Genomic DNA, 23,299 nt, shown 5'->3' with positions numbered 1-23,299 from the left:
GAGGGAAGGAGAGTCTTCAGAGAGAGCGGGCCAGATTCTTCTCCGCAGCAGATCTTTGTAGCTCTGTTGATTTAGTTTGGCACCTCACTGATTCATAGCAGTGGAGAAAGTGGGCTGGAGTGTTTTGTGTGCTTGTAAATAATTGAAGACCATGTGAATACAATGGTGCTGGGGAGGGTGGGAATAAAACAGAGACTCCACAAAAATGTAGGATTTTTGCCACAAAGCTTTTATTTGGAAACACACTGGTATCTTGGCTGCAAGGTGCTGTGCTTGAGTGTGGGGTTTTTCATCGTAATTATAAGGACTGGAGCTGCAGAGCTGCTGAAACCACAAAAAATGGTGAGCGCGTGTCTGATGGGGAGAGGGAGGCTGTGCCAGATGTTCCCCCTCCCTGCTGCCAGGCTGGGTTTGGTAAGCTTGAGTCCTTGCTCTGGCAAGATGCTGGGTTGACAGACTGAAGCCCTTGTTACCCAGGGCAAGGTGGTGACAGCACCAGCCTCCCTTGTGCTGAGGTCCCACTTAGTGCCACGCTGCATGGTGAATGCTGGCACATGGTGAGGGCACTGCAGTGTGACCGCAGCCTCCTGCTGCCCACAGCTGCCAAAACCCTCCTGGTGAGAGGTGCCTGGTGGGAGCAGGGCTGGTGGGAACTGGCATCTTGGCTGGGTGCAGGTCATCGGTTCTTAACATCCCTATGGAGAGGCTCGTGGAGCTGGGAGCTCCAGGAAGATGCAGGCTTTGTTAGAGCCTGTAGGTTGTTTTATTGCCTGTCATGGTGAAAAATAAATGTGCCTAATTTCTTGTCCACCTCCTGAGATGCTGAACGGGATGGAGATGGGGATGGAGGCAGCTGTGCAACTGTAGGAGCTGCTGCCTCTTTGTGCACAGAGCTGGCATTGCCGGCTGCGGCAGCAGCTGCCATGTTGTGTTGAGCTCCAGTTTGGCTGCACAGTGAATTGCTGTGCTTAGCCTCTTGGGGAGGCCTTGTATTCACTCTTCTTTATTGCTGTCTTTAGTGTGGGAATAAAAGCCAAAGAAATGCCCATTTTGCTCTGGGTGTGGGACAATGTAGCTGGCTGCAGGTGCCCTCCATTTCTTGGGTTGTGGGCACAACTTAATGCTGTAAGTCTTTTCTATCAAGAGCTTGGGCTTTTCTTGCCATAGCATTCATTATCTGCTTGCTACATTGCAGATCCCTTCCTGCTGCAAGACTCTGGAACTGTTAGAGAACATGGTGAAAGAAGTCAACCCTCACTCCACAGACTCATTCCAAAGCATATATTAAAGGCTGCCCAGACAACATTAATACTTCTAGCAATGTGACCTCGAGAATGACCTCTGGAGCATGAAGCTTACAGGTAATCTCAGCTGGTAGCCAGGAGTGGTGCCCACAGAGAGATGTCCCTTATTTCTCACCTTGATCTCACCTGAATGCACCTGCTGCTCTCACCCAAAATTCAGCTGGCACCAGGTCTGGTTTGCAGCCTTGCTGCCCCTGTGAAAGGGGGAGGTGATCTGATGAGGCATCTGCACAGCTCTGAAATGTATTTTGTGAGCATCCATCGGGGAAGCTACATTTCAAACCAAGCCAGCCCTGTGGGGGTGCTCTGAAAAGGACATAGGAAGCAAATGTTGAGCTCCCTCAAAGGTTTGTTGTTGTTGTTGTTGTGCTGTGGACTGGGGTATAAAGCTGCCCATCGCAAGTGGCAGCGTCTCCTGGGAAGAGGAGCAGCCCTGGGCCAAGGGGTTGTTGTCTGATTTAAATACATGAAAATGGAATTGGGGGACTAAATCATGCCTGCTCCATTCCTCAGACTTGACTCCTTTCTAGAGAGCAGAGCAAAACAGCAGAGGGCTTTTTATGCTTCGCAACATAGACAATGGGACTTTGCCTATGGGGAGTGAGGAAAGCAGCTGAAAAATGCCAAAACCACAAAGCAATCACAACTTCCGAGCCCTTTGTCACATGTTTTTATTTGCCTCAAACATCCCCGAGGCTCAGGCTGGTCTGTGAGCAATGCTGTGATATGCTGGGCTCACACTGCTGCTCACAGCCTAGGACAGGGATGCAGGCTGGGGCTGCAGTGTGGTTTGTGGCTGCCCATCTCAGCCTGCTGGCCCTGCCTGCCTTCAGCTGTTACTGAAGGAGGCCCCGAATGCTCAAGTGGTGACTTTTTCATGCCTGCATGTTTCAGGGGCACTTTCAGAGTGCTGTTTAAAGAAGAGAGCTCTCTAATCTATTATTCATCCAGGAAAAATCATTTCAGAGTAAAATAAAATATTTTCCTTCTCCACCTCATTCTTAATATACTCTCTTCTCCTTTTCTCTCTCCCCAACCTTCTTTCCACCCTGCAGGGCTCCAGGGAACGGTATGTATGAAATTATTTTGTAGAATCCAATAAAAATTTTAATCAGGTCAACATCATTACAGGGGAGGAAAGTGATGGAGCTTTCTTGATGCGGGGGAAAAAGGTGAAGGAAAAAGCCAAGTAAGCACATCGTTGTAGAAAGGAGACGGAGCTCCACGCCTGGATGCCACGCAGTGCCTCCCCATCCTGTCTCCAAGGAGCACTGTTGCTTTCAGATACGCAGGGCTGTTCACTGTTGGCAGCATGCACACGTGCCTTGCACACAGCCCATGGCACAGACACCAGTGCAAGGATGGAGGTGCACCTTTGGAGGTACAGGCGAAGCTCTAACATCTTCAGGAGAACATCCTCCTCTGCTTGTATTGTTTTTCTTCTGCTCTGTCAAAACCTTCCTCTAACCCTGAAGGTTTCTCTGTTACAGAGCCCTGGGGCCGTATGTTCGGTTACCATCTCCACGTGGTGGGTGGTAAAGCAGAGAGACCAGCAGTTATGTGGCTGCTCTACTCGTTAATCCTTGTCTGTCTGATTACCATGGAGGGGAATAAAAAGCCCTGGCAACACACGGTCACACTCTGAGGATTTGCATAGTATATTATGGTTTGCTAAGATCTCATTCCTGTCCTGACATTTTGCAGGAGCTGGTGAGACTCCTCTCCATTTTTCCTCTTCCAGAATAAATGTCAACTTCCAAATCTGCAAGAGGAGCCAAGGGGAGGGCCAGGACAGGTAGCTGCATCTCATCGACCTCAGCTCATTACCACCATTGGGAGCGTGGAGCGGGGCCAACTGATAGAAGTGATGGATGTCCGTGCAGGCCAGAGACCTGAGGGAGGTGAGCAGACATGTCAGACCCTAAAAGTAATTTACTGCTGACTCCAAGAGAATTGCAGAAGCGTGGTACTTGGTGCCTGGAATAACGTGTTGTCACCCCCTGTTTGTTGAGAGGTATGTGGGGGGGTGGCTGCCTTCACCTCCTTCCCACCAAAGTCAGGGCAGTGATTGGGAGAGCAGTGCCGGCCTGGAGGTGAGCACTGCGCTCTGAGGAGCCACTCTGTACAATGGGAAAAGGAACTCCTGAGACCTGTACAGTGGCAGGTGGAGATTATTGTGTGTGTGTGCATCCAGAGGGTTTGCTGCATCCCTTTGGAAGCTGGGGACCCATGGAATAGCTGTGGTTCCTTGTGCTCTTCTGACCAGGCTGGGCCACAGTGTTGTCCCATACTTGGTGCACTGTTGGAGCCGGTGCCCTTGGTGTGGTGGTGACCCTGGGGCTCACGTGGGATAAGCTGGGCCATGTGCTGCAGCCTCCCCTCCCTGCTGCCATACGGGCTAAAATAGGAGTCAAGACGTTCTGTGCTCCTGGAAAGGAAAACAAACTCCCAGGTTGGTGCCAAGCACAGCAGCCATTTTGGCACGAGTGCCATCCTGCAGGGGTGAGGAGCAGTGGTCTGTGCCAATGGGGCACCCCCACATTGTGCTGTGCCCCACGGCAGTGGGTGCGGGCTGTGGGTGCACTGCCCATGGCAGCCCTTCTCCTCCTGCCGTGTCCCCAGCAAACACATCCTGAGGCTCCAGTGTTGTTCTCTGCTAATTGATGAGAGGGACTCAAAAATATGCCCATTTTAGGGGCTTTGTATTTTGGGACCCAGACTGGAAAGCTCGTCACAGTCAGTGACAAGCAGCTTCTGGGAAACAGATGAACAGTGCTGCTAGGAATTCCTCTCATTGCTGCCAGTGTTTAAAATCTAAAGTTAGAATGAGAAGAGAGGAAAAAAATGAAGTTTTGTAGGCTGAATTCCAGTGGAGTGCCACGAGATGGTCTGCGCAGCTCTCCCTGTATGGCTGCAGAGCTCAGAGCACTGAAGCGGGCAAGGATGGCTCTGCTGGTCCTTGCAGGGGATCAGCATTGCCTGGAGCCCAGCACCAAATGATACAGGCACCCATGGCCAACCTGAAGCAGGCTCCTTGGGGGGCATGTGGGCCCTACAGGATGGATGTCAACCCTGCCTGGCTGTGGCTGCTGGATCTCAGCCTCGTGCTGGGCCTGGCTGTGTCCAGCAGAACGTGCCTGAGCTCCCCATGATAGATGGTGGGGGGGGACTGAGCACCCGAACAGGGAATAAATCTCACAGGCTGGGTAATATAACACAGCACTTGACCTTTGCCCTGGTGGTTTATTTTGTAATCAGTGCCCGGCCATTGATTTATGGGATAATCAATCTCTCCCTTTCTCCCTTCCTCTGGCCTCGGCTCTCCCCGCACTGTGGTCCCTACTTCTGAGTGATGGCTCTGGGTTACAAATGGCACCAGGGATGCCTGCTGGCTCTGCCCCTTCCCTCCATCACAACCAGGAGGGGCCATTGCCTCCTCTGCTCAACAGACCCCTCTCTCAGGGAGCTCTCCTCCCTCTCCTCCTGGCCAATTCTTCCTGCTGCTTGGCTCCCAGGCACCTCGGGTTATAAGTCCTGCAGCAAATTGCCCTGGATGAAAGGCTTTCATGCCTCGTGATGGATTTCCCTCCCATAAATTGAGGCTGTGAGCACGTCGCTCCCAGGGCTGCTCTGTGGTGGGAAGCTGCAGCTGTGCTGGGCCACAGCTCATGCACAGGGACACAGACGTGGTCAGTTCTGGGGGACCTTCCCAGGGAGAGCATTTCAGATCCCTTTCTTCCTTATGAGAAGTCTTTCCTTATATCTATTCCAAACTTGCCCTTCTCTTAAGGCAGTTCCTTCTTGTAATACATCATCCTCGGTCAGCCTTAAAGGTTGGCGAACCCTCAGGGAGGGAAGGAAAGAGTTATAATGTCTGAGGGACTAAAGGTTTGATTTGGATGCAACCACATTTATTCAGCGGCAAATTACATCTTCAATCAAACTAATGCAAATCAGGCTCCCACTCCAGTCTATTTGTTTGGACTTAGTGAGTGCAGGGGGATTCATTATTTCTTGTTCTTCTTTCAGCCCTGCACAGTTTCTTGTGCACATGTGTGGAGTTGCACACATCTGTAACAACCCTTTCCCCGAGGAGTTGTGCTGTAGGGAATCAACATGGCATGGTCTCTGGGTGTGGGCAGCCCCTTCCCTTAAGAAAGCAATAGGAAAACAGCAATTCTAACCCAGGATGGCACCACATGAGGGAAGGAAGGGGAACCTCAGAGCTGCAATTAGGGCTTGGTTGTAATTGAGTTTTTCAGTGGGGTGTATGAAGTAGAACAGCTTATAAGTATCTCTGGGAGGCTGTCAGTGATCCCTTTCCCCTCACACACACCCTGAGGAAGAAACAAACCGTGAAAATCTATTTCATTTGGTTGGGGTCAATTCATTTTGCTTCTTGTTTGTGCATGCCTGCCTGCTTCCTGAGTGAAAAGAAGGGGGAAGAAAAAACACACGGGTCAAAAATACTCATTTTCACTTTTATTTCCCCCTGAAATTCATCTTGACTTTGACCTGCGTGTCTCTGAGTTGATATGAAACCTGCACTAGGTTGGAAGTCTCTTGTATGAGCAATTTCTCTCACCTTAGTCCTGCTCTGCCCTGGACATCTGGCTGCCTGGAGCTGCTGGAGCTGCTGGGATGCCCTGGGGGCCCTTCAGCACACCCCAGCCCTGCAGCATGTGGGTAGCATGCAGCCCAAACACACAGCAGCAGCCTGATGTTCAGAGACAGAGGCTTCTTCCCTTGTCCTCATCCTTTGATTCAGGCATGGCCATGAGGAGAACCTTTGGGGTTTTGCATCATGCTGGTTCTTTTCCAATGGGGAAAGTGCTGGGGAGGTGATTGGGTGCACGCTGTTTCCTGCGGTGCTCTCGTGCTGCCCTTTGCACCGAGCCCTCATCCTGCACAGCTCGCACGTGTGCTCAATTTCACACGCTGTCAAGTTCAATAGGACTCCAGCAGTAAAGCTCATGAGACCTTCACAAGGTCCGGACTTCAGGCTGTGAGCCCTTTGAGGCTGAAGGGATCTTTAGGCTGCATGTGTTGTGTGCAGTTGGTTCCTGCTTGCAGTCTTGTATGGATTCAGAACTGTGCACTGTGTTATTTGCTAGGAGCACATGGCACACAGTGCATCTGTAAGCATCTCAGCTTACCCAGCTCTCTGGACCCATCCCTCTTTGAACCATAGAATCTTGAAGCCCTTTAAGATCATCCAGTACAACCCATCCCTCTGTGCCCACCGATTTATCCCCGTTCCAAACAGCTGTTTCCCTTCATTTATAAATCCACTGCCCCATAAACATTTGGGCTCCATCACATGGGGCTGTTCGTGGCTGCTGCCGTCCCCGTGTGCCACGTTGCCAAGGGACTGCTCAGACTCCTCCGGAGTGTCATCGTCTCACGGCTCAGTTCCTGTAACATCCTTTTCTTTGGCCTTGACAAATGCAATCTTCTCCCACTTCTGCTTGTTCAGAGCTCTGCTGCGAGGCTCATTTTCCTTACCTGTCATTTCTCCCGTGTCACCCGTGCTTTCCTCGCCGCTGCTGGTTCCTGCTGGCAAACAGCAGTTACCTGTCTCAGCTCTCAGGCCCTTCACAGCTTCCCCTCCTGTTAACCTCGCCGTCCCTCCATGCGTGGTTCCTCGCTGTCAGTCACCCACTGGAGCGTGCAGCTCTGCTTCTGCCCCAGGGCATTATGCTATGGGAGGAGCTCCTAGAAACACCCTGTGAGAAGTTCTGTCCTCCTTCACACTTTGCTAGCAGTGTCTGTCCTATTCACACCCTGCCCTCCTCCTTCACTGCTGGCACCTGTTGGGTTAGTGATGATGGCTCAAATGCAGCTGTGTGAATCGCCTGTCTGCTGGGCATCCCTGCTTCCTCCTGCTGCTCCTTCCCAGCTTCTGCTGAGCCTGGAGCTCTTCATAGAATCATAGAATGGCCTGGGCTGAAAAGGACCACAGTGCTCATCTCGTTCCAACACCCTGCTATGTGCAGGGTCACCAACCACCAGACCAGGCTGCCCAGAGCCACGTCCAGCCTGGCCTTGAATGCCTGCAGGGATGGGGCATCCACAGCCTCCTTGGGGCAGGGCTTTCTAGCAGTAGTTGCCTAATGCTGGTGAGACCCTCCAGGCTCTGGGCATGCATGGCCATCCCACAGTCCAGCTTCATGGGAGCAGGTGTAAATTGAAGCTGAATTTGGCACTCCATGTGTGGATGTGTCTGGGTGTCACAAAGCATCCTTCCCACACAGCTGTGCACAGGCTTTGTGCAACATGGTGCCAGTGAGCACCTCTGCCCATGCACATGTGCTCCATCATACTTGGAACTGAGGGTGCAGGCAGCCTTCCCACCTGGGGCTGTTCTGCTCAGGCAGCCCTGAGTCTTGCTGGAGTCTGAGGGACATGCCAGGGCATCTCTTCCCATTGCAGACCTGCTGTACCACCTGGGCTAAGCTGGAGAATGGCCAGGGCCGTGGAGCCCTGGGGAAGCACGTGGACCCTGGACCCCACTGAAAGTGCAGGAGGGAGATAAAAACGCATCAGTGCCTTCATCTGCCCTTATGGATTTTTCCACCATATTTTATCAGCATTCATTTTTATTTATGTGAGGTTAAAGTCAGTCCAATTTGGAAATCAGCTTGTCTAAGGAGCTCCCCTCAGATCTTATTAGCCTCATGCAGTATTTCTATTCATTTTTGCTAATACCATTCACTAGGCTGGCTTTGGCGGTGGCTCCAGGAGATGGTAACCCTCTCTCTGCTGGCCCATGGTGGCTGGGAGCCTGCTGGGAGCTGCAGGATCTGCTGGGCAGTATGGAGCTGGGGCTTTCCCACTGCTGCCAGCAGCACAGGGCACTCACTGTGCTCCCAGCTCTGCCTGCAGGCTCTGAGGGCATTGGTACTGCCGTGCTGGAAGGCAGGGCAGAGAACGGTTAAGAGGCGATTGGGCTATCCTTGTAATTAGAGAAATTCCTGGAAGAACAAAAACAACAACAAAAATCCATAGAGGGCTTTTAAATGATAAATAGGATGTCTGAATCAGGAAGTCCTTCAGCCACAGATTGCAGAGCTCTCAGTGCACGCCTGGCCTGCCCTGCCATAGGGCTCAGGCACTCGCTGCTGGCTCTGCCACTGGGCATCTCACGGCCCACAGCATCCAAAGGAGCTGATTGCAGAGGGAAACAAGTAGATGTGTAGGCTGGGTGTCAGCCTGGTGCCTTTGAACCACCAGTGTGACCTGCAGCAACACGGCCAGCCCTGTGCCCTCACCATTGGGTGTTATGGAAGTGTCTGGTGCTGGGTGAGTGTAATTAAAAGAAGACAAATACACGCAATGAAATGATTTCTAAAATGGCAATGTGCTGGATGCAGTGAAGCAAGGAATGTATTAAATATTCATTGCCACTGGTCTGCTGGGGGGGAAAAAAAGATTGGAATTATTTAGAAGGGGAAAAAAAACATTTTAATTATTTAATTTGAGAGGAAACCTCCCCCCCAGCTCTCCTTAGAGCTGAGCCCCAGACACATGGCAGCACAAGGCAAGGTTGGGTAACATCTTCATGGGACTGAGACCTGAAGATAGGAATGGGAAGCTGCTGGTGTGCCCAGCTCCTGCACAGCCCGTCTAACAGGCCCACATGGGGTCTGCTGTGCATGGGTAGGTCTGAGCACCAGCAGCTCGCAGCACGCACACCCTGCAGGCATCAGCCTTCCCCTGAGAGCCTCTGTGCTCTGCAGAAGAGGTGCTGGGGCAGACATCCTGCTGGCACGTCCGCTGGAGATGGAGCTGAGGACCTCCCAGCCGCACATCAGAGATTGAGACGGACGAGGCGTGGGGTCTGGCAGCAGCTGATTGTTTTCCACGAGAGGAGGTGCTGCGATTTTTTCCCTTGTGTCTCCAGATTGACAGTCTCTCATTATTAGCCCCCTGGAAACAGACGCTTTGACTGAAAGAGCCATCCCAGCCTTCGCTGTAACAATCAAAGCGGCTCAAGAATAAACATGGCTTGGCAAAAATAAACACAAATTGCAATGCTTGCTGTGAACAGCAATATCCAAGGGAGCCAACATCAAATGAAGGATTATCCCTGTTTGCAAGGAAGCTCTTCTAGCAAGAGATTGAATAAGGACCATCTGCAGCCCAGAGCAAAGGAGCTGTGAGGAGAACCTGCTCGTGCCATCAGGAGCTCTCCTCTTTGAAGCCCACATGTAGGCACCGTCTGGTTTGCTTTATGTGCTCTGCTGGCTGCTCCAGCCCTTCAGCTCTTCACGGCTCCCTCCAGCTTGCAGGCACAAAATGCAAGAAGGGGTGTGAGGAGGGCATGGCGAGTGTGGGGAGAGCCTTCCCTGAGGCCGGGGTGGCTGTAGGAAGGCAGCATGAGCAGCACAGTGATGCAGGAAGGCTGAGGGCACAGCCCTAAGGCAGCTCCTAGCCGGCAGCTGTCCCTGCACCCGTGGGAGTGAGCAGGAGCGAGTTCTCCTCCCGAACCCTCACAGAGAGCCCGCGCAGCATAAATCAGGTTTGGAGGCACAGAGGTTCCATAAACAAGCTTATTTTCTGAAGCCAGCTCCCATTATGTTATCTGTCACTTTATTGGGGTTTCTGAGCCATTTATTTTTATGTATATACATCGGAGCTGGTGAGCCGGCGTTGGCCTGAGCGTATAAAGCTGACAAGACACGGTAGCGGCGTGCGAAACCTGTCAGCAGAGCAGCCGCCTGTGAAATGAACACAAGAGCCGGCTGCGAGGCTTTTATTTATGGGATGTGGTGCTGGGGGGTGCTGGAAGCCCTGCGACCCAACACAGGCAGCTGGAAGCACCCCTCCTTCCTAAGGAGCACTGGAGATCACTTTGGGCCAACAGGATCCTCCTGGAAGGGCGCATCGTCCTGGGCTGGATGCAGCACTTTGCTTCCCAGCCTGGACCTTCTTGGTAGATGCTCCCTTCCTTCTTTAGTTCTGTTTGTGCTTACGGCATAAGAATTCATTCTGACATGGGAAAATCATCATTTCCCTATCTGAGAACTGCAGGGCTTTCAAATGGTTTGGAAACTTCCCCCACCCTCCCCACCCTGGTTATTTTACCCCTGAAACAACATTTTGCCAAACTCAATAGTCTTTACAAAAGCCTCAATGAAAAATAGTTCCTGTCATACTCCAGGAGAAAAGTATTTCCATCAGCATTTTTTCCTCTTAGTTGCAGCAAACATTTAGGATGCTAGATAGTTTCATGGGTCATTGAAAACCCTAATGAACACTGTTACCGGAGTGACAGAACAAACACAGACCCTATTTTTACCCTGGTTTGCTTTCTGTTTTCACGCCCTGTGGATGTTGTGCTCCTGGTCTGGTCCTTCAGCAGGAGAAATGGACCTCTGGTGCTTTGGGAGGGCAGCAGGTGGCCATGCTGTGTGCAGAGCTTGGTGCTCCTTGAATGCTCGTGGCAAATTTTGGTCTGATTTTCAGTTGGTTTCTATGGCCCTTCTGAGTCCCTTCTAAACTAACTCAGGGTTTTCCATGCCTTTATGAAGTGATGAGCCCATACAAATGCATCTGGGTGCTCTGTATGCTTCCACTTCCTTTCATTCACACCCTGGTCGGACTTGGCCCGCATTGCTTTCATGGTAGGCAGCAGCGTGGCTGTGTGCCACCCAACTCAGGCTGTGTTTCAACAACCGGAGATGAATGTTGTGCCTTGTGCTTGGCAGCGGAGGGGGTCAGCAGAAAGCACTATGCTGTGTGCCAGCTCCTCTGCTGTCAGGAAAGCAGGGCTGTCAGGGCTGCTCCTGCACGAGGATGGCTCTGATGCACAGACTTCTGCATGGAGTGGCCCCAGAGCTGCTTTCCCCTGGCACCATGTTGGTGTCACAGCACCCTTTCTGCCCAGTGTTGTGCCCAGTTCCAAAGTCACGCAGCCTTGTGCCTTTTGGTTAGACTTGGGAAGAGCGCAGGAGATAAAGAACAAGCTGGAAGCAGCTATTCTGGGCTGTGTCTGTGTGTGTAGGGGGGTGTTCTATTTGACAGCAGTAATAACCTGCAGTTGAATCTAGACTCCCACCATGCCTTCGTGCTTCCCAAGCGTTAGCAATGTGTCGTCATCCCATAACCATTCAGCCAAACACACCTGGGGCAGCTGTGTGTCTCCAGGGTTTCCGTATTCCGATGATGCTTGAAAGCGAGAGGCATTATTTTAATCCAAAGCTTGCTTTCTGCTGGGTGAGGAGCACATTTCCATCCCTGGATTGTCTCTCTCCTCAGCACACCCCATGTACGCCTGCTGCAGGAAGGGCCTCAGCGCCTGCTCTCCCTGGAGAGTGAGCTGGCAGCTCTGCCTGGTTATCTGCTGCCTTCAGCCTGGATCATCCCTCTGCAGCTCTGTCTCTCACCTGCCTGGGCAACTGCTAAATCTTCCCTGAAAGGAACAGCAATTTGTCAAGGAAAACAGGAAGGTCTGAGCCTCACGCGCCCCAAGGCCACTTAGCAGGGCTCTGGCTGTCTCTGGACACCTGCTTTCTGCAGCAGAGTGACAAGCAAGGCTGCAAAGCTCTTCTGGAAAGAGCTTCCTTCATCCTGCTCAGTGTTGGTGCTGCTGCTGTGAGCCCTAAATGCGTTTTGCCCCCCCCCTTGTCCTGGAAGGATGTAATGTGCCCCATGTGGAGTGATGTCTGCTCCATGTGCTGTCACCGCCTTCCTTTGTACTTCTCTGCACCAAGCCACTTATTGACTGGGAGTGTAATTGTGCTGCATCATGTCTAATTGGTTTGCTCTGTCGCTCTCCATTTGCTTTCTTGCTGTACTCCCCCCCCTCCCCATTCCCCTGCTCGAATGCAGTGAGCAGTGAGCGTGACTGGGGCACAAGGCCACCATCCTGATTGCTGGGGAAAAAAAAGGCCCCCACCTTCCTCCTTTCTTCTCCTAAATTCAAATGACAAGAAACAGAGGAAAACAATTTTGCAAACCCTTGGCGAAGGGCCAGCTCTGATAAAGAGCCGTAATTAATCTCCCCAGCTTTATTAGAATATCATTACAATTAACTCAGCAATCTTCTGTTGATCAAAGCCATTGTTCCCCACAGAGCAGAGGAAGGCAGCGTGTGTTTGTGAGCCTGGATCGTGCAGGGGCTGAAGGCAAAACCAAAGCGCTCCTGCTGGATGAGCAGCCAACCTTTGGGTCCAGCCTATTCAGCAATGGGTTTATTCCTTTGTGTGTGCTGATACAGCTCTTTGCCTGCCCGCTTCCCACTCCAGGCTGGAGATACAGCCACTGCTGCAGTAATACAGCCAACAGAAGCACAACGGGTAAAGGAACTGGGGAAACATTGGTGGAAGCCACATTGTGAAGAAAGGAAAGTTGTCAAAATGAAGCTTTGTGAGCTCTACAGTTCAATAGCCCACGATGTGTGCTATAGAAAAGCAAGGAAAATGAGCACGGTTAAACTACCCCTCTCCTCCTTCTCAGACTGTTCTCCTAATATCGGGTATTTATCTGTAATTTAAGCCTGTGATTAGTTTTATCAAAAAGATAGTTCTGAGGCAGAGATCTTCCAAATGATTAGGTGTGTGTTTGAAGAAAAGAAAGCCGTGCTTGTGCTGCAGGATAAAGCTGTATCTTCTTGCTTCCTGGAGCATCCATCTGTGAGGGCCTCGTGCCAGGAGGAATCTCCTGGTTGTGCACAGATCTACACCCCCTCTGTTCTTTCAGAGCAACCATCTGTCCCCTTCCAAGGCACCAGAGCCGGATCCTCCTGGCTGCAGGTGACCGGGCAGGGCAGTGTGTTCACCTGAGGTGATCTCGTGTGTCTCTTCTTCCTCATCACACTTCTGCTCCCTGGGAGATGCTGTGGTGGCCATCGCTGTGGTTCCAGCAGTGTGGGTTCACCAGCAGCTCTGGGTACGTGGACCTGGAGGCACCCAGCTCCCTGTGTAGGACCAAGAAGGGGAATGGTTCCACTGCTGGAGAAGGTGTGGGGCTGAGCTGCTCACAGAGCCCTCCATGGGGTACCAGTGCAGCCATGCAGGGTTGGATCTGAGAAGTGGGGCAGGGTGGCTGATATAAAGCAAACACTGTGCAGACATTGAGGGTGGCACGCACTGCTACTGCTGCTGCTGCAGGCCAGGGGCATAAGTAGATTAAAAAATGCAATCAAATGACTTCAAGGAAGAAAGGTTTGTTAAGGACTAATCAGAAAATGCTGCAGAGACAGCGTGGCTTAGAAACTCTCTCACCTCGGCTTGCCTGAGGCTGGTCGGATGGTGCAGGAGGGCTATTAGAGTTATGCTATTAGAGCACTTGCCTGGGCCTTCCCTCTGCCGTGGCCATGACTGAGTGACTCAGTGTGGTCCTTCCAGGGTGCAGACCTTCCCCAGCTGCAGAGGCTTTTCTGCAGGGCTCCTCCACAAATGGCTGGGGACATCAGGCACTGCCATAGGGCTGAGTGAAATGCAGGGCTGAGTGTCAGGTTGTCATTAAATAGCATTAATAAGTGACAAAACTTCAGGCGCAGACAATGGCTGGAGGAGGATTGTTGCAGCAGCAGAGAGATGGAGCACAGGGAATGTCAGAGGTATCTGCTCTGTGCTCCTTCTCTTGCAAGAGGAGATGGGGTGGGATAGGATGGGATGGGGTGGGATGGGATGGGATGGGATGGGATGGGATGGGATGGGATGGGATGGGATGGGGTGGGGTGGGATAAGATGAAATGGAAGGTGGTGGGGTGTAGTGGTATGCGATGGGATTGGATGGTTTGCAGTGGGATGGGATAAGATGAAATGGGATGGGATGGGATGGAGTGGCCTCTTCTGGGGGTTGGCCTCTTCCCTCGTGTAATCGATGACAGAACTAGAGGGAATGGTTTTAAGCTGTGCCAGGGGAGATTCAGGCTGAATATTAGGAAGGATTACTTCTCAGAAAGGGTAGTCAGGCATTGGAATGCACTGCCCAGGCAGGTGGTAGAGTCACCGACCATGGGAGTGTTCAAGAAACGTCTGGATGTTGTGTTGATGAATATGATTTAGCCGGGAAGTATTGGTAATGGTTGGACTAGATGATCTTCTAGGTCTTTTCCAACCTTGATAATTCTGTGATTCTGTGAGTGGAGTGGGATGGAGTGTGATGTGATGGGATTAGATGGGATGGGATGGGATGGAAAGGGATGGGATGGGATGGGATGGGATGGGATGGGATGGGATGGGATGGGATGGGATGGGATGGGATGGGATGGGATGGGAGGTGGTGGAGTGTAGTGGGATGTGATGAAATACGATGTGATGTGATAGGATGCAATGGAATGGGTTGATGTGGGATGCTATGGGATGCTATAGGGTGGGTTGGGATAGGGTGGAATGGGATGAGATGGGATGGGATGGGTGCAGTAGTGTTGCACAGAGAGACAACTTCTGTAATATCCTGGAGGCAAGTGGATAAGAAAAGATGCAGGCAACTGTTTTTCTTGCAAGATATTTATTGTGCTCAGTGCTTGCTTTCTCCTGCTGCTCCCTCAGGGAGAACCAGAGCTGGAGGACCTCTGGATGGCAGTGCCCAAACCAGCAGTGCCCACATGTGCAATGGGGCTGCCTGCCTGCTTCAGTGCCTGGGAAGCATGCACCTGTGGGAGGGATGAGCTGGAGGCCAAGACACCTCCAGTGGTTATGGTTGGACTGGGAGCTGAGGGACAGCAAGTGGGCTGATCAGCTGCTTGAGGCAATTGCAGGGTATCATCAGTGCAGTGAGACACTTCCTGGCAGTTATTTAAGGCGAGATGCCCTAGTTTTGTGCTTTCGGTGGAGTCCCTAATTATTTCTCAGCCTTTGTAGTGAGCTAATTGGTTTTGCAGCTCTCAGGGCTGGGGAGCACTGATAGGCTCAGGAAGCACGAGCTGGAGGGACGAGGAGGGGAGGGGAAACCATTGGGGAACGTCAGCATGGCTGGGTATGGGGAGTGGTGGTACAGCAGTGTGGGGTCAATGGGGGGATGGTGAGGTGGGAAGACAGGGGGAAGGACAGTGTCTTGTCTGCTCTGAGCTGCTGCTTTTGAACGTCATTGGGAAGAGTGGCCACCACATGCAGTGTGTGACAGCTCCGAAGTGCCCAGGTGGCACTGGATTTATTAGGGCATTATCCTGCTAGTGCTGCAAATGGTGTCATCTGTCTTCTAAACTTTGCACTTTATTTTGGGGAGAGAATTTAGAATATCCAGGCTCTACGCTGAAGCTTTAGCATATGAAAAAGCCCTGCTGGGAAGTGTAGTTTTATTGATTTTGTTATTAAAGTGCCACTGGAATAAATTAGCTCATTTGACCGAAATGTCTCATTACCTGGATTGTAACAGGCACATGATGAAGTCTCCAGAGCTGCCTGCTGATGGGACCCATGGCCGCCATCCTGTACCCTGCTCTGAGTACCCAGAGACCCCCAGCACTGCCTGAGTCCACCCGGAAACAGTCTGCAAACCTCAGGTGCTGTACATTGTTGAGGTTCACATTGCTCCTCTGGTCCTTGGCTCAGCTGAGTGCATTGTTTGAAAGGGGAAGAGGAAAAATCCCCTTCACAGGGCAATATTTCTTTAGTACCTCGGTAATGAAGGTGGATTGGGAAATGAACCGTTCCCCATTACAGTGGGACCTAACTGCACAGCCCATGCTTTCCGGTTAAAATTTGATTGCCTTGAATCCTGAAGATTATGGAAAATAAGAAAAAGGCCCAGTAAAATTTATGGCTTTTAATCATAAAGCAGTAGAATTGCAGTAAATCTGTCATAAGCAAGCAGATAGGGACCCAGAAAAAAGAGAGGGAAGCCATAGGCCTGGTGCTGGGGTCTGGAAGAGCTGGCCTTCAGGGTGGAACTGGGCTGCAGCCCCCACCTCCTCCAGGCTGCTCATCCCACATGTGTGGGACACTTCTGTGCTGGGCAGGGCTGGGAGGCATGTAGATAGTGAGGAATGGTGAGGTGGGAGCAGGGGATGGGGCAGGATGGGGGAGCCCATCACTCCCATTTTTAAGAAAGGGAGACCTGAATAACTACAGACTGGGAAGATCATGGAGATGATCCTCCTGAAAGAGATGTTAAGGCACATGAGGGATGAGGAGGTGACCCGAGGCATCTAGTGTGGCTTAATCAAGGGCAGATTGTGCCTGACCCATCTGATGGCCTTCTATGATGGAATGATGGCACTGATGTACAAAAACTGAGTATGATCCAGCAGTGTGCTCCTGCAGCCTGGAAGGCCAACAGCATCCTGGGCTGCATCAACAGAGCAGTAGCAGCGGGCAGGGAGGGGATTGTCCCCCTCTGTTTTGTAATTGTGAGGCCCCATCTGGAGTACTGCATCCAGGCCTGGGGCCCCCAGCACAAGAAGGATGTGGAGCATCCCCTCCATGCACAGGGTGCAGGATGGGACCCACTGAAGGGAGTGCTGGGGGAGGTGTGTGATGAGAGGAGACCATGGAGAGTGAGGAGAGCACAGGCAGAGGAATGACAGCAGGGAGAGGTGCATGGAGTGATAAGGAGGAAAAGGGGAGAAAGTCTACGATTGACTGAAGGAGAGATAAGAGAGGAGGGCAGTTATTGGGAACAGAGCAGAAAAATGGAGTGGTGATAAAGCCTGATAGAAATGGGAAGGCCATGAGGAGCTGGGCAGCTCCTGATGAGCAGCCTCCCTTCCGTGCCCTAAGCACATCTCTGCCTGGTTTTATACATTGTTTTATAAAGCTTTGTATTTATCCTTATTAAAAAGTGTGAAGCATCTATCTGTGACACACAGCCCGTGGTCACCTGATGAGCAGTGCTGGCAGTCAGCCCCTGCTCTCACCTGGTTAAACTGCAATAGAACCACGCTGTAAATTTCAGTGAAGGAGGGAGAGAAAATAAGTTTATTCTATTCTTTTTTTTTCTTCCTCCCCATCTTTATGGCCAAGAAAATTGCTGATCTGAGATGCTGGCCCTTCTTGAAACGCTTTTCTTCTGCTCCATCCATCTGCTTTAATCACCCGCTAACTGAGAGAAAGAAATGATCCAGCTCACAGAGCAGCAAAGATAAAGAAGAGTGGCTGGTGCACTGCCAGGTGGGCAGCTAATGAGCACTGTTGGGTGGCTCTCCTGGGGGCCTCAGCTGTGTGCTCAGGTGCCTGGGAAGGGGCAGAGGGCTTCAGGACCTTGCACAAAGCAGAAGTAATAATCTCACTTCTTTTCTAAAGCTCTCTTTTAAGTACCGATTCCTCCCTTTGATTGCTGGGGTACTGCTGTGCACTGCAAATACCTCGCTGGACTTGCTTGTTAGTATTATTATTTTTTTAAAATCTCTTTGTGTTGAATTAGCTCTTTTAATTACGGCATTAAAAAAGGATAACTGGAGTCAATTAAAAAGCTCTTTCAGACCGGCAGTGTTAATAGCTGCCCAGGAACATGGAAACCCCTCCACCCCCTCCGCTGTCTGTTGAACTGCCAGTTGAATTGTCACCATCATCCTAGCAGAGCTTGTGCACACCCAGTGTGGGGCAGAGCACAGCCCACAGTGATGCTGGGCACAGCTCCTCTCAAGGGCTGAGCTCCAGGGAGCACCACTGGGTCCATCCATTGGCCACCATGACATATGGATCTGCAGGCACTTCTGGTTTGTTCCTGTGCGTTCACTCCTGGATGGCTGCAAACAGTGTCTAAGCACTGCTGAGAGGGAGAGCCTGCAAAAAGCCATTGTGCTTTGGCTCTTTTAGAAAGCAAAACACGAAGCAAATGGCTTTAAAAATAGTTTAGTTTCAAAACTGAAAGGGAACGACGGGTTAGAGATGATGAGAAGCTAAAACATGAAGCTCCTGAAAACCTGCTGTGGAGAAAGAAATGCAAAATGTTTTGTTTCAAGGTGAATGGAAAGCTGAAACCAGCAAAAAAAAAATCCCTCTTCCCATGAGCACGGATGTTTCAGGTTGTTTTTCCTAGATTAGCACATCGCTGGAAGAAAAGAAAATCCATTCTTTTCTCTGCTGGCACTCCAGGTTCCTGTTGCTTATTTTTTATCATGTTGTAGTGACTTTGATCCCCGAAGACTCCTTAAGTGCTTTACAAGCCAAGCATGCAAATCTGGGCTCATCCCCCGAGGTGCCACCGACACTATAGAAGAATCATAGAATCATTATGGTTGGAAAAGACCTCTAAGATCCCCCAGTCCAACCCCAACCCACTCCACCATGCCCACTGACCACATCCCTCAGTGCCACATCTCCATGGCTCTGGAGCACCTCCAGGGTGACCCCACCACCTCAGCCTGTTTCAGTTCACCACCACTCCTTCTGAGAAGGAATGTTTCCTGACATCCATGCACCATGGAGATAGGTGACCCACATCAGCATCAGGGCAGCCTGCCCCACTGCCGTGCTGCAGTCCCGGGCCTGTTCCGCTCTGGCTCAGTCAGCGTGTCTGTGTCTGTGTGTATTTATATATGTGTGTAATTTCAGATTTCCAGACGAGCCTGGAAGCCAGATTCCCTCGGACGTGCCTGAGGGTGTTTGCAGGTCTGACTGCCAGCTGCCATGTGCCCAAATCCTCCGTGAGAGTCACTGCAGGTGGGAAACCTCAGTGGACCCCATCACTGCTTGTACTGCGGGGTGCTGCAGGGCTGGGTTCCAGCAGGGCACTGCCCGCCTGTGCCACAGCACTGCAGCATCCCTGCCTGCGGGGAACGATGTCCAATGGAGAGGAGAGACAACTGTCCTCTCCCAAGTCCTCTCCCACAGACCCCCAGGCATCCCCAGTCCCAGCACCATCTGCACTGGGGCTGGCGGTCTTTGCACACAGAGGGCAGGCAGACAGCCCTGCTGTGTGCTGCTTACGCACATCAGAGACTGGGCCCTGCTCCCCTGGGCTCTGAGGGCTGAGCTCACCACTCAGATGGGCAATTGGGAATTGGCTGTAAAAATACAACCGGACTTCGGCAAAGAAGCTGAATTTGTCTGGGTGCGCTGCGCAGGACCTGGGGCAGCATGGGAAGTGTCTTTTCTGGGCAGCAAGAGCCCTCAGTGTCAGCTCGGAGTCACTGCCTGAGGCTGTTCTGAGTGAGAGGGCTGGAAAGTGCCTCCAAGACCACAGCTCCAGTGGGGAGAGACCGAGCAGTCGCCAGAGATACAGAAGTCAAGATTTTGCATTCCGACTATCTATAGGAAATAGGGTTTTTTATTATTTCAAGTTTTCATAAAAATTCATAATTACTGAAATCAAAGTTACAGAAGAAAGTTTGTAACTTTTTATTGATTTTATTTCTGGTTTTTTTCTTTTTTTTTCTTTTTTTTCTTTTTTTTTTTTTTAGTTTATTTCCCCCCCCACCCTCCCCCTTTTTGTTGTTTTTCCCTCTCAGAATTATATCTGACACCAGAGTCCATCAGACAAAGTCCTTACAAACACAGGAGTCCTGAAGACATTGGCTGAATGTTTTCCTGGTATAAAGAAGAAGAGGAGGAGAAAGAGGTGGTGACGGTGCAGGTGCAGAGAGCTTGGACTGGGGCGGAGGGTGTGGTGGAAGGAGAGAGGTCGGTATGTTTGTACCAATGTTTTTTAAATTAGTTTTTGTATTTGTTCATATGTTCTCTTTAAAAAACAAAAAAAACAAAAAACAAAAAACAAAAACAAAATAACCCAAAACTATTTGCAAATTGTTGCCTGGTTAAATCATTTTCATATTGAATTTGCGCGGTGCGTCGGCAGAGCTGATGCCTGCGTCAGACTTGCGTGGCACGTACTCGATTTCAATGTTGTGCTTGGTGTTGCCTTTCCCCCGGCTCCACAGGAAGAGGAGCACCAGACAGAAGAGCACGACGCCCAGGAAAGAAATGAAGCCCATGGTGGTGGCGATGATGAGAGTCTTGATGTCAAAGGGAAAAGGCACGGTGGCACGTGTGCTGTTGGCATCGCTCTCGTTGGGCTGGTTGGAGATGAACGCGAAGGTCTTGTTGGGCTGGTGGGGCCAGTCTGGGGAGTAGCTGCGCACGTGCAGGTGGGCCAGCATGGTGTCGTTGCCACCCGCGTTGCTGGCAATGCATAGGTAGGTGCCGTTGTCCTGGATCTGGGCATAGCGCACCTCCAGCGTGCCGTCAGGGAAGACAGTGAGCCGCCCGTTGGTTTTGGTGGAGATGAGGTGCTTGCGGGGAGAAAGCCACATGATGGCGGGTGGCGGATCCCCGTCTGCCCGACAGACAAAATGCACCGTGTGGCCTTCGTCCACAAAGATCTGCTGAGGTTTGCGGTCCCGTATCCGAGCTCGGCGGCAGGTGAAGTAGTTGGGCAGGAGGACGTCAGGGAAGTCTTTGAACTCCTTGCCCTGGACGAACTCAGGGGTAGAGCAGGTGGGCTGCTGCTTATTGAAGTTCAACCTCCATCGCCGTCGGAAAACCCACAGCAACCGACAGTCGCAGGCTAAGGGGTTGTTGTCAAGGATGAGCGTCTCCAGGTTGCCCACTGAGTGGAAGGCCGACTCTTCCAGAGTGGTCAGCAAATTTCCTGACACGTTCAGGATGCGCAGGTAATTGAGGCCACGGAAGGCAAAGGGCTCGACCGTGGTGAGCTGCCCTCCCACCAGCTGGATCTCCTGCAGCCTCAGCAGGTCATGGAGCATGGAGCCCTCGATGGTGACAATGGGGTTGTAGGACAGGTTCAGGAACCGGAGGTAAACCAGGTGCCTCACTGACACGTACGGGATGGACGTCAGGTTGCAGTGGGTGATGGACAAGGAGGTCAGGTTCAGCCCATAGAGGCAGTTGGATGTCATGGTATCCAAGTAGGGCCAGTGTGAGATCTCGAGGACCTTGAGCCTGTACAGCCTCTTGAATGAGTAATCCCGGATGGCGTTGATGTTCAGGTGGCGCAGCCGCAGCACAATCAAGCCGTGCAGGTGAGACAGGGCCTCCGTGGGGATGGAGGTCAGGTTGCATTTCTCCAGGGTCAGCTGCTCCAGGCTAAGAAGTCCACTAAAGGCCCTGTGTGATATATAAACCAAATCATTGTCCCCAACCTCCAGGGACTTCAGGTTGTACAAGTCCTGGAACATGTAGTCTAGGAGGATCACAATTTTGTTCTCACTAATGTCTAGCTTGGTAAGATTGCTGAGTCCAGTAAACACCCCCAAGGGGATCAGCTTGAGTCTGTTACTCCTGAGCCCCAGCGTCCTGAGGTTGAAGAGGTTGTTGAAAGCCCCAGGTTCAATGGCACTGATAATGTTCTCGTTTAGCTCCAGCTCTTCAAGGTGAGGGTAGTTGGCAAATTCATCCTGGTTGAGCGTCTTGATGCGGTTCTTACCCAAGTCCAGCTGCCTGGTCTCTGTTGGGATCCCCTCCGGGACGACCATGAATCGCTTCCGATGGCACAGCACGGCGCGCTCCTGGGCAGAGCACTCGCAGCGCGGAGGGCAGCCCGTGGCAGAGCCAGACAGGATGGATCCCAGCATCAGGAGGAGAATTGGCTGCCAGCAGGCCAGGATTGGGCTGCGCATACTCGCCTCCCCAGCTAACATCCTATCTCTCACCTGCAAAACACAGGGCAGAGGAAGAAAAGGTGGAGGTGAGCAAACACTGCACAGAAATGAGGAAGAAGGTTTACCGTCCCGGTAGAGGTGACACTATCTACCACCCAACAAGATGAGAATTCTGCTGGCACTTTGCTCTGATTTCAGAATCCTCAAAAGAATACCCGATGAGACACTGGTCAGTGGCCGGTGTGAGGCTGGAACACTGCAGGGAGAGGGATCACCACGCACTGAGACAGTGGGAAGGCTTCTCTCACACATGGGACACCATATCAGGGAGCTGTTGTGAGCACACCTCTGACACAGGCTGTGCTCTGCATGCTCCTATATAGAGGTGCATGCCCCTACACAGAGGTGCCATTGTATGTGCACCTCTAAGACATCAGACACACTTTGCAAGCCCTTTTACAGCGACTGTTACACATGTGCCTCTGAAACTGGGTGTGCTTTGTATGCTCCCATATAGGGTCTGCTCTGTGTGTGTCTCTAAGATACTGGGCACACTCAGTGCCACTGTAAGAGACCATAGAGCTCTTGCTTCTAAGACACTGGGTGTGTTTTGTGTGCAGTTATATAGGGGCCATCACACGTGCACCTCCAAGACACTGGGTGTGCTTTGAGAGGCCCTATACAGGGGTCACTGTGCAAGCCTCGAACACGCTGGGTGTACTTTGCACACCCCCAGACAAGGGCCCCTCTGAGACACTGGTTACGCTTTGTGCAGCCTGACAGAGGGGCTCCTACACACACCTCTAAGACACTGGGTGTGTTTTGTGTGCCCCTGTATAGGGGCTGTCAAGCTCTTGTCTCTAAGACACTGAGCGCATTTTGCATGCAGCTACACAAGGGCCATCATGTATATCTCTAAGACAGAGGGTACACTTTGAGCACTCCTACATGGGGGCTGTTGTGCAAGTGCATCTAAGACACTGGGGGTCCTTGTAAGAGGCCAGCTCCCTCTATGCACTGGGAGTCTGGGGATTGCAGCTGCATAAGAGATCTGTGCTTCATTGGGTACAGCATCCCTCATCCCATCCCAAACACAGCTCATGGTCAGACAGCTTCAGGGCTCCACTTCTCCAGGATCCTCGTTTCCTGGTTCCAGTCCCTCTGTGTCCTGGGAGCACTGGTGGTCTTCCCTGGGCACTGTATGGGCAGCTCCTGTCCAGGATTAGGACAAAAAGCAGAAGTTGTCCCTCACTCTGCCCCTGTGGCATTCCTTCCCTTATTGTGTAAGCTACTATAAGGAATCAAATCATATTAATGTTACAAATGAGATGAGCAGCTACTCTGGACTTTGTTTATATCTATTGTTATGTGTAGGCTCTGCATCGCTTCTACCAAAGCTATTTATGGCTATCACTGCATTGCTTTATATCCCTCATTACATACACTGTCCATTACTTTCCCTGCTGCAGCACTATTTATGGGCCTGGTATACATTCTGTGCGTTACTTTAATTGTGTCTGTTTATATGCATCATTTCATAGAG

General features: G+C 51.5%; 2 protein-coding genes and 1 long non-coding RNA gene across 7 annotated transcripts in view; 2 read left to right on the top strand and 1 right to left on the bottom strand.

Annotated features, from left to right (window-relative positions):
- Positions 1-1,361, top strand: part of LOC107318454 — a 56,160-nt gene extending 54,799 nt beyond the window's left edge. Inside the window, exon 7 of the mRNA XM_015872264.1 lies at positions 1,196-1,361. Within this exon, the coding sequence (XP_015727750.1) occupies positions 1,196-1,326 (131 nt within the window). The 3' untranslated portion in view covers positions 1,327-1,361. The remainder of the gene's footprint in view (positions 1-1,195) is intronic.
- A 1,331-nt stretch (positions 1,362-2,692) lies between these two features.
- Positions 2,693-19,707, top strand: LOC116653895. The gene is made up of 4 exons (XR_004308492.1): positions 2,693-3,205; positions 15,633-17,365; positions 18,752-18,859; positions 19,600-19,707. It is a non-coding gene; the product is annotated as an uncharacterized LOC116653895 (long non-coding RNA).
- Positions 19,580-23,299, bottom strand: part of LINGO1 (leucine rich repeat and Ig domain containing 1) — a 95,177-nt gene continuing 91,457 nt past the window's right edge. For 4 of the 5 annotated variants that reach the window (XM_015872455.2, XM_015872452.2, XM_015872451.2 and 1 more), the window contains one exon: positions 19,598-21,807. In XM_015872455.2, coding sequence (XP_015727941.1) covers positions 19,954-21,795 — 1,842 coding nt within the window. In that variant the 5' untranslated portion in view covers positions 21,796-21,807 and the 3' untranslated portion in view covers positions 19,598-19,953. Of the gene's footprint in view, positions 21,808-23,299 lie in introns of all 5 variants that reach the window. The other variant, XM_015872454.1, reaches the window with a different exon arrangement.

This window comes from Coturnix japonica, chromosome 10 (genome assembly GCF_001577835.2).
Source record: "Coturnix japonica isolate 7356 chromosome 10, Coturnix japonica 2.1, whole genome shotgun sequence".
NCBI lineage: Eukaryota > Metazoa > Chordata > Aves > Galliformes > Phasianidae > Coturnix > Coturnix japonica.
This window is presented reverse-complemented; position numbering and strand designations above follow the sequence as displayed.